This window comes from Ceratotherium simum, chromosome 4 (assembly GCF_057802395.1).
Source record: "Ceratotherium simum simum isolate JZ-2026a chromosome 4, ASM5780239v1, whole genome shotgun sequence".
NCBI classification, from domain to species: Eukaryota; Metazoa; Chordata; class Mammalia; order Perissodactyla; family Rhinocerotidae; genus Ceratotherium; species Ceratotherium simum.
In genome coordinates, this window is record NC_141903.1 from 23772145 (window position 1) to 23791099 (window position 18955).

General features: G+C 38.3%; 1 protein-coding gene and 1 long non-coding RNA gene across 2 annotated transcripts in view; both read left to right on the forward strand.

The window, feature by feature from the left end:
- FAM114A2 (family with sequence similarity 114 member A2) overlaps window positions 1–5330 on the forward strand; it is a 36430-nt gene extending 31100 nt beyond the window's left edge. The window contains exons 13-14 of the mRNA XM_004428617.3: window positions 2073–2126; window positions 3986–5330. Of these exons, the coding sequence (XP_004428674.1) occupies window positions 2073–2126; window positions 3986–4087 (156 nt within the window). The 3' untranslated portion in view covers window positions 4088–5330. The remainder of the gene's footprint in view (window positions 1–2072; window positions 2127–3985) is intronic.
- Window positions 5331–11562: 6232 nt separating this feature from the next.
- LOC147917214 (uncharacterized) lies at window positions 11563–18723 on the forward strand. Its single transcript, XR_015552074.1, has 2 exons — window positions 11563–11909; window positions 17092–18723. It is a non-coding gene; the product is annotated as an uncharacterized LOC147917214 (long non-coding RNA).
- The last annotated feature ends 232 nt before the right edge of the window (window positions 18724–18955 follow it).

An 18955-nucleotide genomic window follows, 5' to 3' on the forward strand; every position in this document is an offset into this window, starting at 1 on the left:
CGGCTTTGGGGGGAAAAAAATGAATAAATAAAATCTTTAAAAAAAAAAAAAAAAGATATAGTTTACATACCATAAAATTTGCCCATTTCAGATGTACAAGTCAATGGTTTTTAGTATATTTATAGAGTTGTGCAACCATCACCGTAATCTGATTTTAGAACATTTCCATTATCCACCAGAGAACCTTATACCATTAGCAGTCACTCCCCCTTCCCTTTCCTTCCACACTCTCCTAGCTCTACTTTCTGTCTGTAGATTTGCCTATTCTGAACACTTCATATAAATGGGATCATACAACGTGGTATTTTGTGTCTGGTTTCTTTCACTTTTCATAATGTTTTTGAGGTTCATCCACATTGTATGTATCGGTACTTCTTTTTATTATCGCATAATATTCTATGCATTTCCATGTGAATTTTAGCATCAGTTTGACTATGTCTCTGATTTTTGCAGCTCCTTTTTGTTCTCTCTTTTTATAAAGTCTGCAGTATATTTTATGCTGCCCTCTGAGGCCTGTATAGGAAATGTAGACCTTGATAGAATAAAAACCCAAAGTTTGGCTCTAGTTTTAAGAAGCAGCACCTTACTTACACTATGGCAACGCTCATATTTTGCAGTTGCCAGCCAGTAGGTGAGTTGTTGTTAAAACTAAAGTTTTTTATTTTTTTTAAAGAATTGTAGAAATTTACTGAAGTTGTGTGAACTATGGAAGATGATTCAGAAATTAGTAATCATGAATTAGGATAAAATTAAGGGCATTTTAAATGAGCAAATAAAAATGACTTTGTAGTAAACCAAGCTCATACAGAGAACAGATTGGTGGTTGCTAGAGGTGGGGGAAGGGGGGTAGGCAAAATGGGTGAAGGGGGTCAAAAGGTACAAACTTCCAGTTATGAAATAAATAAGTCATGGGGATGTAATGTACTGCATGGTGACTATAGTTAATAATAATGTATTGCATGGGCCGGCCCCGTGGCTTGGTGGTTAAGTGCGCGCGCTCCGATGCTGGTGGCCCGGGTTCGGATCCCGGGCGCGCACCGAGGCACCACTTCTCCGTCCATCCTGAGCCCGAGTCCCACATACAGCAACTAGAAGGATGTGCAGCTATGACATACAACTATCTACTGGGGCTTTGGGGGGAAAAAATAAATAAATAAAATCTTTAAAAAAAAAAATAAATAATAATAATGTATTGCATATTTTGAAGTTGCTAAGACAGTAGATCTTAAAAGTTCTCATCACAAGAAAAAAATTTTTATAGCTGTGTATGGTGACGGATGTTAACTAGACCTATTGTGATGATCATTTTCAATATATACAGATATTAAATCATTATGTTGTACATCTGAAACTAGTACAGTGTTGTATGTCAATTATACCTCAATTAAAAAAAATCACCTTGTAGTTAAGTATGTAAGTGTCATTGTGGCAGCAAAGTTATTTGGGGCCTTTAAATTTATTTTAGTTAAGAGCCTGGCCCAAATTAATTTTTCTTACTGTGAGTTTAGATTATTCCTGTAAGGGATAATCCTACGATATAGCTTCTTTTTTTTCCTTTAGTGTATTCTTTGAAAGAGCTTCTGGGTTTCCTGAAGTTAGTCTTCTTTCCATGTATTTCATAAAGATACTTTAACCCAGCAAGTCAACTCTAAGGTGCTAACACATGCAGGTATTAAATTTGCATTGTTTATTTGCATGTTTTCCAAACAGCCCATTTTAAGAACCATTGAGTATTTTGAGCACATGTTCCTTATCTTCATCTTTTGTTTTAAAATGGTTCTGAAGTTTTCTGGTCAAATGTACCATTTCTACCCCCTCTTCCAAAATGAAGATACTTTTTAAAATCAATAAAAAACTACAAAGGAGAACATTCTCAGTTTGGATAGCACAGAAAGATATAAAGAAGGAAATTTAAGGCACTTACAGAGATGACATTTTGCTATCTCTCGGTCCAGACTTTTTCTGTGCTTATATTTATGTATGGGGTGTGTGCGTGCTTGTCAAAGTGGGATCATACTCTGCTTATTTTTTTAATTTGCTGTGCTCACTTAATGCTGTGTCCTTTATTCTAGGTCAAAGAGAAGGCAGATGTCCTTAATCCGTTAATCACTGCAGTATTTCTAGAGGTTAGTAGTAATTGTTTTTGAGTCTCTGACTTCTAGGGCACTGTGTATTAATTAACTCTTCTTAAGTCTTTATGTTTTGGCTTTTTTGTTTTTTTCACCAGATTGGTAGTTTAGCCATGTTGATGCAGATATGACCAAAATGGTGTGTATTTGATGCATATTCCCTGTTCATTAATTACAAAGCATAAAGTTGAAGCTGTCAGGTAGAGTGGAAAGGAAGAAGCAGTGGGCTGTCATTACCTAGTACTACCCCTTGGCGGTTAATGGACGATTCTCAGTAATGAGACACTTTCTGGAAACAGCTGGTAAATGTGAAAGGCTGAAAATTACAAACAAGCAATAACTGCTTCTTAAAGGACTAGAGTTTATGCAGAGGAGATTTGTTACAAAACAAAACAAAACATTTTTTCATTTTCTTGCCAAGAAATTTGCTTTGTTTTGTCAAAGAGGTAGCTGTGTTTACATAATCCTCATCAGTCCATTAGACTTAAGGAGATAGGTAGTTTAAATCCATGGAAAGGGGGAGTACAAGAGGATCTCATGATCTATTATATTGCCTCCGTGTTTGATGCTTTCTGGATTCCGTGTTTTAAGAACTCTATCTTATAAATTAATTGTGCAAACACTTTAAACATTTGATGATCTGTTTAAAACATATTTATGTAAGTATTGTGGGAGAAAATATATTTTATAATTGATTAGGTTTTAAATACGAATTGAAAACATTTTTTAACTACTGACTGTTACTTCTTTAGTTTTAAATTTTTTAAAAATTACCACCAAGGAAATGCCTTTAATTCCTTAACTGCACAGTTCTCCTTGAATAGTCAGGAAAATTCTTCTGATCACTTAATTAAAAAAAATAAGTTTGTGATTTAGTAGATGGCAGAGTGGTATAGTTGAAAGAAATTTGCAAACCAGGAGCCCAGTTCTGGATCTTCCCTGATTTGCTGTGTGGCCCTGGACCGGGCAGTTACCTTTTTAGCAATCTCTTTATCTTTAAGTGCAAAATAAGAGATTTAACTAGATGATCTCTGAGGTCTCTTTTGGCTAGAAAATTCGGTATCAAATGTCACAGTAAAGTTTAAATAGGAGTACTTGCCATTGATAAATCCAAAAAAGATAAACTCACTTGATATGGGTTCCCCATTGCTATTTTGAGTTGGTTGTGCTTGCTTACAGATTTGAAACACCCTTGTCCTTGAAATTATACATTTTTATTTTAATATAATGAACTCTCTCTTGTTATTCTTCTGGAAGGTCAGAATTTGTCAGATATAAATGAAGTCTGGCAACCTCTGAGCATAATGATTCCATAACACTTCTCATAAATATGTCTATTGTACCAGACAGAAATATATTTATATTGTATCATCTTTGAAAGCAGTATTCCTTGTTTATGTTTGTGAGCACCTATCTTGTGTTCACTAATTGCGTTGAGTCCATGGAAGAACTGTCACAATGGACTGGAAATCTCGTTGGTGTAGGATTAATAGCCTCTGAAATCCTCTTTGAGAAATTGACTAAAATGCTGTGACAGAATCTACCCTTTCAGTCAAGGAATAAGTAAGTTTTGAATGCTGAATTTAAGCAGGATGGCAAAGAAGGGCTGTTATTTCTGATGGAAAAATTGGAGGAAAATGCTGACATTCTTTTTTGGGGCTGTCATATCATCTTAAGAATTAGATCATTCTTTCCCTTATAAGTTTACTGAAATGGTTAAGTCTGTGCTCTTATTTGCCAGCCTATAAATTCAGTTAGATTATAAAAATTAATCTTTTTTGTTGTTGTCTTATAGTATATTTTCTCTTTTAAGTCACTGTGGTATTTTCTTTTTCCTATTTTTTTAATCCTGGCAGGCGTCAAACAGTGCTTCCTATATCCAAGATGCCTTTCAGCTACTCTTACCTGTGCTGGAGATTTCTCTCATTGAGAACAAGACTGAATTACCGGAGGCATGAGCTGCAGGTCCAGAGGCCTTTGTCAGAACAGTGAACAACAGAGAAGATTCAACCTGAGACTTGTGACGGCCAAGAAATGCCACTCTCTTCTGGGTACCCTTGCAGAAGTGAGGGAAAAGGGTTATTTTAGTATATAAAAATTCAGACAGGAGTGTAGGTTTAAAGGAAGTTCGTTGCCTTCATTGCTTGGCTGAAATAGTCAGGTCCTCACACTGCTTTTCCCAGTTGTTATAATTAATAAATTATTTGAAAAGAAACTTTTATAGAAAGTTCAAGAATAATAGCTCTAGAGAGAGGTTAGTGGGACACTCAGGCAGAAATATTGGTCTTTCTTTGATATGATGCAAAACACTACAGGTTTGTATGATTTTGCAGCCCATAGATATAATTGGTTGTTAAGCAAGAGGAAAAAGAACTTTATTTAGTATTCTAGAATTCACATGCTTGATCTATTAATGCCATGTACTTTCTCCTTTCTATAATAAAAGCTATGGCTTTAAGAAAACTGAGTATATGTAAACTCTGTAATGATTACCCTTTATTACGTGAATTCTTGGAATTAGAAAGTTTCATCTGCTGTTTAATTCTCAATAGATATTTGGCATTGAGGAGGAACTTCTAGAATTTACTTGTAACCACACGAATTAACTATAGCAAAGTGCCCTTTAGCTTCAGATTACTCTCCCACCCCAAGATGACAAGCTTCAAGTTGTAGTTGACCCCCATTCAACTGGATTCAAGACCAATAAGTGCAATTTAGAGAAAGAGTTTTATGTTTGCAGATATTCTGAGACTTTCCAGGATGTTTTTCCTGCATACCCTATGTGCAGGATAAATTCTGTAATAGCCAACTCCAAAGGAGTGTTGAAGCTCTTTTAGTAATGGCATTGCTGTTTGAATATTGTCTAAGTGGACTATAGAGTCCCATAGAAATGATGTTCGTTTATAATAGGATTTAACCTGTAAGACACAATATATTTTTCCTCATTCTTTTTTGTTTAGTTTGTTTTAATTATTCTTTAGCATGTTTATAAATATAACTTTTATTCTTCAGATCTTAAGCCTTCTTTTGCTCTCTTCAGCAAGTTAAGAGACTAATAAGGTGTCATCTTCCTAAAAGCTATTTTGGTATCCACTCTTTTTAAAAAAGTTCTCCAACTTTGTGCTTTTTAATGATTCAGGTAACTTTTGTGAGCTCAGCCACTCATCTTCTAAAACGTTTAAATAAAATGTAATAATTGTGTCAGTTGATCCTTTCATTTACTTTTCCAAACATATCTTTCTCAGACCAAAGAAATAGTAAAACAAAGCTATAACATATATTGATATCAAGACAATTTCTATGTAATCTCCTTATTTAGGGCAGGGGGCAGTTTGTAAGTAAGGAGTAAAATAAATAGATTTGGACTAAAAAGGTACACCAACAGCACTAAAATGTTATTCTGCTTATTTTCTCTTCTAATATGATCAGAAAAGTTTTTGTTGTTGAGGAAGACTCACCCTGGGCTAACATCCATCCCCAATCCTCCTCTTTTTGCTTGAGGAAGATTCGCCCTGAGCTAACATCTGTGGCCAATCTTCCTCTATTTGGTAGATGAGTCATCACCGAAGCATGGCTGGTGAGTGGTGTAGGTCTGCCCCTGGGATCTGAACCCGTGATCCTGGGCCCCTGAAGTGGAGCACGCTGAGCTTCAGCACTATGCCCCCGGGCTGGCCCCCAGAAAAGTTTTGAATATTTCTTTTTATAGATAACTTTCACCCTTCTCAAAGTGAGTAATTCTGAAATTTCAGAAAACAGGTGCCTTGGAGTTAATAAAGCTGGTGTCCCCAGGCCTGATTTGTTGCCTCAAGCTCAGTTGCTGTGTCTGGACCTAGATCCCTTGAGCAAGGTATTCCTTCAAGGTTTAGGAACTGGTCACACTGCTTACTACCTGTTCAGCCTCTTGTACAATGGCTGTTTGTAGCTTTTCCTCTTTGGTCTAGAAACATATCTGTGGTTTTTCTTTCAAGAAGAAGGATATAAATGGGGGGGCGGAACAGTGACTCTTTTTATGCACTTATCCAGATTGCAGCCCTGAATTTGAGCAGTTTCAGATTAGACCTTACAAAAGGTGAATGTGACGCACTGCCTCTTTTCTTTCTCTCTCATCATTCTCATGAGTTTCCCTTACCCACCTAAATGTTTTTTGTTTTTTGCTTTTTTGATGAGGAAGACTCACCCTAAGCTAACATCTGTTGCCAGTCTTCCTCTTTGTTTGAGGAAGATGGCCCCTGAGCTAACATCTGTGCCAGTGTTCCTCTGCTTTGTATATGGGATGCGGCCACAGTATGGCTTGATGAGTGGTGTGTAGGTCCACGCCCAGGATCCGAACCCGTGAACCCCGGGCTGCTGAAGCAGTGTGTGTGAGCTTAACCACTATGCCGCTGGGCTTGCCCCATAATTTTTTTTTTTCTTTGTGAGGAAGATTGGTTTTGAGCTAACATCCACTGCCAATCCTCCTCTTTTTGCTTGAGGAAGATTGACTCTGAGCTAACATCTGTGCCAATCTTCCTCTATTTTGTATATGGGACGTCGCCACAGCATGGCTTAATGAGCAGTGTGTAGGTCTGCCCAGGATCTGAGTCCCTGAACCCTGGGCCCCCGAAGCCGAGCATGTGAACCTAACCACTATGCCACCAGGCCGGCCCCCCATAAATGTGTTTTTAATGAATTGAAGAGACCACCAATGAAATGATGAAAGAACCAATTAATTCTGAGTAATGGTTGCCTACCTTTCGCCTAGAATATGATGAAAAAGAATGGACGTCCCTTGATTCAGTAGAGAGAGAGAAATAAGAGCATAAACGTTCATTGATAGGTGAATAGGTAAATTCAGGGGCCACTTTGGGACCTATCGGATTATGGTGATGGTTTTTGGATGGTGCGTGCTTCATGATTCCATTTGAGTACATGATGTAGTTTCTTGATACCTACTGTTTTGGTGCAATTTCCTTTGAATTTTCTGGTGTCTTAAGATTTACTGCTATGTCCTAATGTGTGCTACCCCCCATCTCAATTCACTTAACACCTTGATAGATAAACTGTACAGTTATTACTGGGTAAATGCTTCTCTTCCTACTATTGGAATCTTTAAAGGCTGTGATTAAAAGAGACTTCATTAATTTGATCTAAAAGAAATAGACACTTCCATGAAATAATTCTTTATACAATACCTTGGAAATGTGTTAAGGACAAGCTATATTTTCCTTACTTGCTTTTGATAGATTTTTTTTTTTAAAGCAATAGATACCCAGATGACAGACCTCTGAAATGTGAAATTGTAATTCACATAGGTGGCATTGCCACAAATCTAAAATCAGTGCTGATGCACAAATGTGAGTTTTCCAGTCCTACACTCAGGAAACAAGATCTTTTGGGTTCCCGCTCCTGAATGATGACCTGTCTTTTGTACTTGTTTTTATGTAGAGATCTATTTGAAGGAGAGATGTTTTATGAGTAGTCAGTGTTGATGTCATCATTTGAGAAATAGACATTGTTCTATATTTTTAGATATGTTCTGAATATTAAAGGTGAGAATATTCTTCAGGTTGGAAAAACTCAGAATAAAACCGTACCCACAGTGGGCAGTTAACAAGCATGATATTTCACAAATGTCAAAGATTGAAATCTCTTTTTGTGTCTTAACAACATGTTTAACATGATGTTCATTTTCATAAAAGACTTAAAATGAAGCATTTGAGAAATGAGGCAGTTCTAAAAATAACAAACCTCTTAATTAACATGTCATCAAGGTCTCTGGCTAGTATAAGAGAATTTTGAAAACTTGCCCTCTAGTGTCACTTTCCAACTGCACCCTGGTATTTCTCAAGGACCAGTCCACTTGTTCTACCCTGTTTTACTCGAGGCCCTGTAATTACATCCTTGCTTGTTATTACATCATCTTGCTAAATCTCAAAGTCTCTTCATGTCTGTTGCTTCCCCAATCACCTCTTTAGGAAAAACTTTTTAAAAATCAGAATATTTTCTGCACTCGTTCGTCCTTTGAGCTAAAGGCAAAGGAAGGCTGCAGTGATTATCACTTCACCCTTGCACATCAATGTTGAATTTTCCAGACATTTAAGTTGCTGACTGGCCTACTCTTGTAAGGGGAAGATACAGAGACTACAAATTGAATGAAATTATCATCTCTTTCTACTTGTCAGCCCCACATTTGTCTCTTTACACACTGGCCATTGCTATACTCTTAAGCTAGTTCTAAAGAGGAAGTCAGTTTCCAACCTGACTATGAATGCACCCATATGCTTAATTTCTTGATCATTTTTAAGTTGGAGTAGGGGTAGTTTGTCACAGAGTTTTTACCAGTCAGTCTCACCTGGGTAACTGGTGCAATGACCTTGGCAATTTCAGCCAAACCTGTTTAAGCCTGAACTGTCTGTGTCATAATTGTTGCCATTATATGTCAGAATTGAAGGACTTCATTTAAGTGTTTAGTACAACTGGATCTTCCTTAACCTCTTGCTTGCATGTCATTGAAAGTAATAAGAACTGCATGGTTAGCTTGTATGTTGAAGCAAAATTTCAAAGTAAGAATTGAATATTCTTATGCATTTACAGGATTCAGTAAATAAGCAAACACTTAAGTACCTTTTTTCTATATTTGTCTTGTTCACCATTGAGTTCCCAGTTTCTGGCATAGGGTCTGGCACCTATGGTAGGAAATATTTGTTGCATGACTGAAGAAAGAAAGAAGAAAAAAGAGGAGAGGGGCCGGCCCCGTGGCTTAGCGGTTAAGTGCGTGCTCTCCGCTGCCGGCGGCCCGGGTTCGGATCCCGGGTGCGCACCGAGGCACCACTCCTCCAGCCATGCTGAGGCCGCGTCCCACATACAGCAACTAGAAGGATGTGCAGCTATGACAGACAACTATGTACTGGGGCTTTGGGGGAAAAATAAATAAATAAAATCTTTAAAAAAAAAAAAAAAAAAAAAAAAAAAAAAGAGGAGAGAGGGAAGGAAAAGGAAGGAAAGGAAAAAAAAGAAAAAGAGGGGCGTAGTGCTTTGCTACTAGTAGAGAATATAGAACTGGAAGGGACTCTAGTGCATATAAGGTTGAAACCCCTCATTTCACAGAGAGGGACATTGAGGCCTCATAAGAGGAAGTGACTCCCCCGAAGTTACATAGCTGGTAGGAGACTCAGCTGGGATCTGAACCCAGGTCTTTGGATCCCCAGCTCAGGCCTCTTTGTTACACCAGAGCCTCACGGGTTCTGCACACATTTACCAAGAGGTTACTCTCAGACACTGGGTTAAGGGCTGGGGGAACAAAATGCAGAATGTGCGGCCTCTGTCCTGTGGGAGCTCACACTGGTGCCACCGTCTGAGCAATTTCTGCATTGTAGTTGAAAAGCCCTCTGAGAAAGGAAGTGAGGCAGCTGCTCTGTTGTAAGGAATTGTGAGTGAGTTGAGTGGACTTGTCCCAAATCTGGTTGTGATTGTTGGGGCAGGTCGGTGTTGCAAATGTTTGCAGATGCGTCCATCAAAACGCTCAAATTTCTACTTTTGTCTTGGTGGTTTATATCTTGAGGCCAATTTCTGCTGCATAAAACTACAGAATGATCTATTGCTCATCAACCACCAATAGTTAAAAGATGACATTAACATGTGTGGAGCAGCTTGAATACCAGACACCATGAAATACACTTTTCTTTGTAAATCCTCACAACTGCTCTGCAAGGCAGGGCAGTAACACCCCAGTTTATGGGCCTTCAGTTTAGGAGCAAAGACAGACTCAAAATTGAATCTCAGCTCCCTCATTTTCCAGCCCTATGATCATGAACAAATGACTTAATCCCTTAAATTGAAATTTTGTCGTCTGTAAAATTGATCTCATGACAGCACTTGTATTATAAATTCATTGTTCGGATTAAATAATCTGTGTAAAGTGCTTAGAATAGTGCCTGCCATATAGCAATGTGAGCTACTGCTTAGCGAATGCTATGTGTCAGGCACTGTTCTGAATATTTTGCATGTATTAATTTAATCCTCATCATGAGATAGGAACTATTAGCATGCTCATTTGCATATGGAACAACTGAGGCACAGAAGGGTTGAATAACTTGCCTAAGGTCACATACCCAACAAGTGCTAGAGTCAGGATTCAAACCTAAACCCAGGTAGCTTGGTACCAGAGTTCCTTTTTTTAAACTTTACATTGCACTGCCACCATAAGCTGTCAATAAAGAAACTTTAACAACTATTAACTATTTTATTATGATTATTATGAAACAGGTTCAGAGAGTTAAGTGACTTGCCTGAGATTTCACAAGTATAAATGGCAGAGCCCCTGCAGTATGAGCCTAGATTGTCTGACTTCCAAACTCATGTTTGTTCTATTTTATTTCTCTTAGAGGAGAGGCTTGGAGGTGCTGTCTAGTGATAAATATCTGTAGGGGAGCATCTGGGCAGATTATCCAAAGCCACTAGGAGTTGGCATAGAAAGGACAGTGTGGTGACAAGTCATGTTTGCAACAGCAGGAACAAAGATCTCAGTGAAGTAAGAGCATCTGTATCAATTAGTGATCAAAAAGGAGAGAGGAGTACATGAATGTTCATAGCAGCTTTATTTGTGATAGCCCCAAACTGGAAACTATGAAGAAGTCCTTCAATGGGTGAATGATTAAATAAGTTGTGGTACATCCACACCATGTTTTACCACTTAGCAATAGAAAGAAACAAACTATTGATACATGCAAGAACTTGGATGAATCTCAAGGAAATTATGCTGAGTGAAAAAATCCAACCCCCCAAATTACATACTGTATAATTCCATTTATATAACATTGAAATGACAAAATTATAGATATAGAGAACAGATTAATAGTTGCCAGGGGTTAGGAATGGGGATGGGGGAGGAGGTAGGTAGGTGTAGTTTTAAAAGGGCAACAGGAGGGATCCTTGTGGTGGAGTATCTTGGGTGAGGTGGTGGCTACATGGACCTACTCATGTGATAAAGTGTATAGAACTAAATCCACACACATATGCACACATACACACACACACATGGGTACAAGCAAAATGGAGGAATCTGAATGAGATAGGTGGATTGTATTGATGTCAATACTCTGGTTGTGAAAGTTTATTTTAGTTTTGTAAGATGTTACCATTGGGGGAAATTAGGTAAAGAGTACACAGGATCTCTCTGTTTCTTATAATTGCATATGTGAAAAGTTGACATAAGTGGAGCCATTTTAAAATAGAGCTGGAGCAAGCCACTTCAGAGGAACTGCCTGCATATCTTACTCCTTGAAACTTGGGACTATTTGAACTGGGCTGGACCTTTGGATCGAGCCAAACAAATATTGTCTTCCAAACAACTGTTAGTAAAGCTAACAGGAAAGCAGACATCCTGACCACAAAGACCGAGGATTACGGCATTCTTTCAGAACGTAGAATCGGTAACCAGCCACGTACAGCTAAAGAATAACCTAGCTTACTAACACCTATAGGAATTTTTTTTCCCTCTTCCTCTTCTTTTCATGTAATTGTCCCTTTCCTTTTCCCATACCCCCCCCCCTTTTACTCTGTTGTTGGGACACTATTTGGGTTTCTATCAGAATTTGTGTTCCCTGAATTCAATTCTTTGATCTCAAATAAATGCTTTGCCTCTTAAACTGGTTTCCGTTTTTGTAGGTTGACATATGTGGTGTCAGAAGTGGGATCTGAAGCAATCTCACCTTTGAGGACCAGGGTCCCCTGGAAATGGGTTCAGTACCAACATGAGTCCCTTGTGCTCACTGCTTTCATGAACCACCAGCCCCTCCAATTGTGAGTTCTCTCAGGTTCTGACCTCGCTCCCTTTTAGTTGAGGTCATTGCCTTTCTTTGGGATTCTGGAGGTAATGGCCCAATCTGGGGTTGATTGACCAGGAGACAGTTGTGTCAAAGCCAGCTCATGGCTACTGCTGTCTGGAAGGGTTTCTCTGTTTGAGTGGGCTCACAGCAGCTCACAGCTATTGTCATCTGGAAGGGTTTATTCCCTATCTGGTGAGTACTCAAATCCATCTTTTATGTCATTTGTCCAAGCAGCTGTAGCCAGTGGGTCAGAAGCACAACCTGGGGCTTGCAAAACCAGTGTCTCTTTGTCTGGCCATGGTTTAACATAGGAATTTCATCTTCTAAAAGTTCCTCCCTCAGGAACTCTAGCTAGGTTTATGTTTAAGAAGTGTGGTCCTTCCTCTTGTAAATTTTTGTCCTGGTGGACTGAAAATACTAAAGATGATGTAAAATTACAGTGGCCACTTTGGGGCTCCTTTGAGCTTCCAAAACTTGTCTTTTTGTAAAGAGCACTAGATTTGAGAACTGCAGACCAAACAAATTGAATGTAATCTTTAATTTCTAAAGGGTCGAGTGCACCACCTTTGGCATGCCTGCTTAAAAACTATGGTCCCAGGGCCGGCCCCATGGCTTAGTGGTTAAGTGCGCGCGCTCCGCCACTGGTGACCCGGGTTCGGATCCCGGGCGCGCACCGACGCACCGCTTCTCCGGCCATGCTGAGGCCGCGTCCCATATACAGCAACTAGAAGGATGTGCAGCTGTGACATACAACTATCTACTGGGGCTTTGGGGGAAAAATAAAAAAAAACAAAAAAAAAAACAAAAAAACTATGGTCCCAGAAGCTGTAAATACTTACAAAGAACAGCAAAAGCTTACCAAGCTTGTTTTGTTTCCTGACAGCTTAGCTTGATAAGCTAAGATTGGGGGCCCAAAATATGGTCAGACAGAAATGTGGGTTGCACCCCATTTGCAGCGGGATATGGCTGGCCAAAAAGGGGGTTGAACGCCATTTGTGGTGAGGGTCCTACCAAACTGCTGCCAGCCCTCAGAGGAACTAGATTGATCATTAGAAGGAATGTTCTAGTTAGATAAGATAATTTAAGAAGTGCACTTAAAAGCAAAGGCTTCAAAATTCCAAAATAGCCTTATTGAAAGTTTTGTTGCAAAAAAGTTAATGGAAAATTATAGATATAAGAGGTACATAAAAGAAAAGACTACGGGATAGTAAACAAAAGTCTACTCCTGGTAGAAATGTTTTTTAGGCTTTCCCCTCTCTAAGCTAAAATAAAACTATGTAGCCAGAGGGAAAGAAACAAATTAAGGATAATGTAATTGGATGGGTATGTCAGTTCTTTGATAAGCAGCTAACCTTCCCTATTTATCTCAAAAGGTTATAACCTCTCCAGGAACTCTTATCTAACCCATCTCCAATTTCTAAGACTGAAGGAAAAAAAAAGGGAGGAGGGGAAAGAAGCTTTTGGAGATGCAGATTGTTGTGGAAGCACCTTTTCCCAAAAATCTAATTTAAGGAAAATTTAAAATGGAAGCTATAAGATCTCTATTTGCATCTGTCTGTGTGTTTATGTGTGTGTTCATATGTATATTGTCAATATATGATATTTTTCTACCCTGGGATGGTATTGTCAAGACTAGTTTATAAGAGAATTCTATTTAATTGGCTTAAAAACAAACAAGTGTTACATAAATTGAGTATCCTCTCAAAAATATAATAGATACTAACCCAAATGAATTTGAGGAGCATATGATCTAGGAAAATATTTAGTATTAAAGCTAATTTAAGTCTGTTGGGTTAATTAAAAAAGGCTTCTCTTTAGAGTTATCAGCATTAAACTTTTGTTCTACCTAGGTTTACCAAAAAGCCAAACGGGCTGGCCCCGTGGCGTAGTGGTTAAGTGCACACGCTCCGCTGCTGGTGGCCCAGGTTCGGATCCCGGGTGCGGACTGATGCACCACTTGTCAGGCCATGCTGTGGCGGCATCCCATATAAAGTGGAGGAAAATGGGTACAGATGTTAGCCCAGGGCCAGTCTTCCTCAGCAAAAAGAGGAGGATTGGCATGGATGTTAGCTCAGGGCTGATCTTCCTTACACACCCACAAAAAAAGCCAAACAAATTCATGTTATCTCTGTTATAAAATTTGTTAGCAAAAAAAAAAAAATTTGATGGCTGACTTTGTCTAATGTCTCATGAAGTTTTTGTAGTATTATTAAAAACAAATTTATAATTATAATTATTAATTAATTAAAAATAATTATAATTATTAAAAACAAATAAACTAAATACATGTAAATAAGATAAAAAGTTTTTAGGTGAACTTTTTAACAATAATTATGTTATGGTATATGTACTTAAAAATAACTTCAAAATCTTTTGGTAACTTGAAACCTTACGGTTTTGCTAAATTAAGTAAAATGATAATTTATTAAGTATCTAGATTATTTGCAAATAAGATAAAACACTAGATATTAATTACTAAACATAGGTTTATCTACTTTTGGCTTCTTATTACAAAAAAACTAAAAGGTAGTTTGGGTCTACTAGTAAACATGTCTTGTGTCACATTAAAAAATTTATGCTATGAGAAAATGTATATTTTCAATAAAAGAAGGTATAAGGAATGGAGGTATTTTTGTTAAGAAAGTAAATCTGTCCTAAAGTAAAACTGGTTATGAGAAAGAGGAATGGACAAATTCTGAATGAAAAAAAGAAAGTTATAGAAGGTTTCTGCAAGAGAAACACTGAGAAAAGAGTTCTATGCATAGTCAAGCTGGCTAATGTTGGAATGAATTTAATTAAGTAAATGAATTTTAATATCAAAAGTAAGTTAGGACAAAATTAGAATTTAGTTTTCTCTTCATTAAAAGGACAAGATTTGGGGCCGGCCCGGTGGCTTAGTCGTTGAGTTTGCGTGTTCCGATTCAGTGGCCCGGGGTTTTCAGGTTCAGATCCCAGGCATGGACCTATACACTGCTTATCAAGCCATGCTGTGGGGGTGTCCCATATACAGTAGAGGAAGATGGGCACGGATGTTAGCCCAGGGCCAATCTTCCTCCCCAAAAAAGAGGAGGATCGGCAACAGATGTTAGCTCAAGGCTAATCTTCCTCAAAAAAAAAAAAAGGACAAGATTTCTTGGACTTTTAGTCTGCTCTTAATAAAGAGATTATGAAAGGTTTTTCTTTACCTTTGAGTAAGTCTACATAAAAGACAGCATCTTTATGTTTTATCACAATAATTTCCTGTGTTGTTTTTTTGTCAAGTCTTTAATTACAAGAGCTGAGGTTTTTCTTACAACCATTTAACTTTCTGTATTTGCCTGAAAGTCTTTTTTTTTTTTTTTTGGCTGAGGAAGATTCACCCTGAGCTAACATCCACTGCCAATCTTCTTCTTTTTTTTTTTATGTGAGCTGCCACCACAGCATGGCCACTGACAGATGAGTGGTGTAGGTCTGTGCCTGGGAACCAAACCTGGGCCGCTGAAGTAAAGTGCATCAAACTTTAGCCACTAGGCCACTGGGGCTGGCTCCTGAAAGTCTTTAATTGTCACCATGATTAAATGGATAACTGAGTACTGTTTCACAGTCACCTATGATCCTATTTGACCAAGTGTTTTAAAATCTTTTTGATATTTTTGACAAACTTGCCTAAATTAAATTCCAAATGAAAGATTTTTGAGGAGATGTTAAATTAATTAGGCTTAATTGGCATGTTAAATTAGGTAGGAAAACATTGTCAATTAAAAGGTTAATGCCAAAATTACAGATTCTATTTGTATAGGTATATGCTATGTGTTCCAAAAATTATATGAAATTCCTAGAAATATGATATATCCTGATACAGTGTTGTCACTTATAGTTCCAGTTATATTAAAATATTGTCTGTCATCAAAATTGAGGTTCACACTGAAAACTAAAATATCAGGGAAATGCCCTAGCTGACTTTCATGCAAAGGCAGCAATGATAGAATCTATAAAGATTGGCATGTGTGGTTGAAATCCATTCTGCTTCTGCAAGGAATAGCCTCTCATTGCCAGACTTTTGCCATCTTGATATCTTGTAACATGGCAATAGTCTATTCCCGAATCAGAGAAATTAAGATGGGTAGACAATGGCTGTTAATTAAATGAACAGTTATGGCTATGGGAAACCCCCATTTTTCAGTTTTTGCATTCCTTCACCCACCACAGTGCATTAAGAAAAACTATTACTGTCCCTAGTGGCCTCAGACCTCCCCCCTCTGGACCCTTTGAGCACCTGCAGCTGGATTTTATTCAATGGCCACTTAGTATGGGTTATCAATATGTTCTGGTTATTGTATGTATGTTCTCCAGCTGGGTTAAAGCCTTCTCCTGCCTCAAGACTGATGCCCTCACAGTGGCAAAGAAACTGTTAGAAAATGTATTTCCTACTTGAGGTATACCTTCCACAATCTCCGGTGATCGAGGCACCCACCTCACTGGACAAATCATGCGAGCCTTAATGAAAACCTTGCAAACTTCTTGGAATTATCATTGTCTCTATCACCCTCAATCATCAGGCAAAGTCGAGAAAACTAATGGAAAAACTGATTCAAACACAACAAGTATTAATGACGTGTGACTACATGAACTGAGGAGGATGCTTTAATGTTTTGTTTTTCCAGATTTAAAGAAATCTTTTATCTTAAGCTATCAACAATTTAGTAAGATATACCTTTGTGAACCAAGATGAAACATTTACTTTTTCTCCTTACCTGATCCCTCTAGAATTCAGAAACTCTCAGTATTCTTATTTTCACTTATAAAAATAATCAGGCCAAATTTTTAATATAAACAAATTAGTTTTACTGTGTTATCTTTGATTAAAAAATGAGGGTAACTGTAGAGAGAAAAATTATGTTTGCACCTTTGTAGATATTAGATTCTAGTCTTGTTAATTGTCTTTGAGGTTTTGTTGTATACCTGTAGACTGCAGTCCCCTGACCTAAGGTATTGCCTTTGGTCTCACTGACTCTTCACAGTACCGTCTTTGGAAAACATAAACTCACTCCACATGAGATAGTCACCACAGATCAGTGTCTATTGGTACATAACTTTCTGCTGATCACTTGTCGTATGCTAATATGACTAGCTACAGTAAATCTCTAATGTCTTGTACTCAAATCTATCATCAACAGGTTAAAGAAGCTTTCCGGAATCCCAGTTTAAAGGATGCTATTGGTCACAGTCTAGAGCCTGATGACTGGGTATTCTGGAAACGACATCAGAAGAAGACAGCCCTTGAGCCCCATTGGAAAGGACCTTATCAAGTGCTCCTAACCACTGACACTGCTGCAGAACTAGAAGGTATTTAACCTTGGAGATACATCTCACAGCTAAAGAAGGCTCCACCTGACATCTGGTTCTGTACAAACACTGAAGACCTCCAAATCAAATTGACCATGAAGAGAAGCAGCTGACGTCTGAGGCAGACAGCTTTCCCAAGATGGCCAGAACAGGCTTGTATACCTTTACTTGCTGTTGCTTCTTATTTTCTCCCGCTCTTTCTTGGGAAGACAATACTCTTACCTGCATCTCCCAAACTGTTACAAAAGGGGGAAATTTTTCTGACTGTTGGATTTCTCATCAGAATCCTCATTCTGTACGTGAATCTAGAGAATCATTTAGTACGTTTAATTACCAATCTCTCCACCATTCCTCCCCTAACTCCTTGTGTGAAGTGTCTAGAACTTCTTGCCTAACCAATCGAACCTCCAGAGATTTAAGAAGTAACATTTGTAACTGTTGTAAATACCTCTTGTACTTGGATAAACACCTTTGGCAAGGTAGAGACAGAAGTAGACAGAATTTGGGCACAAGCTGAACGGTTAAATCCGGGGCCCACTGACATGCCGTGGTTCCTTGATCTCTTCAGCCAGCTGCCCTCAGGCATTGCCTGCTGGTTCAGGCCTATTCTCCAATTCAGACTTAGCATTTTGTTTGTCGTTATAAGAATTCTCGTTGTTGTAAAACTTTGTCTCCTCTGCATAGCTTGATGTTATAAAAACACCACACGTATAATAGTCGCTTAGCACTTTGAAATGATTACTAAGGCTTATGAAACTTCACATGAGAAACCTTAAGAAGCTGCAGAAGACATTTGCTCTTAAAGGAGCATGACAGTAAAGGCCTCCTCTGTTCTGGCACTCTTGTTTTCCAAATGTGGCTTGAGTCTCCTAAGGAAACCACTTTCCCTCCTACGTGGGATGTGACATGCTGGGGAAAAAAGATCAACGATGCTTTTAATAACGGACCAGCGTGGCTTTCCAATGGTTGATCAGCGAGCTTTTAAGAAAAAATCATGGTCAAAAGCGGGAAATGTGAAAAGTTGACATAAGTGGAGCCATTTTAAAATGGAACCCGAGCAGCCATTTGAGAAGAACTGGCAGTACGTCTTACTCCTTGAAACCTTGGACTCTTTGAACTGGACCAGACCTTTGGACTTGCCAAACCAACATTGTCTTCCAAACAACTGTTAGTAAAGCTAACAGGAAGGCAGACATCCTGACCACAAAGAATGATGATTATGGACTCTCTTTCTGAAGATAGAATCGGTAACCAGCCATGTACAGCTGAAGAATAACCTAGCTTATTAACACCTTTAGAAGATTGTTTTTCCTCTTCCTCTTCTTTTCATGTAATAACTCCTTTCCTTTTCCCATAAAAACCTTCCTCTTTTACTCTGTAATTGGGACACTATTAGGTTTTTACCTGAATCTTTGCTCCCCAAATTGTAATTCTTTGATCTCAAATAAATGCTCTGCCTCTTACACTGGTTTCTGTTTTTGTAGGTTGACATGTGAATCTACAATTATCTCAATAACTATTTCAATTAGAAAAAAAAAAAAAGAAAGGAGGAGGGCTTTGGGCCAAGGGAACCAAAGAGTCAAGAAACGTTGCCCATTTCCTGGATTTAGCAAAAACTTAGAGGCCTCTCTCCCATGTGAACGTTGCTATCACAGACACTTGGAAGCAGCAATGGTGGCAAGTGTGGTTCTATTT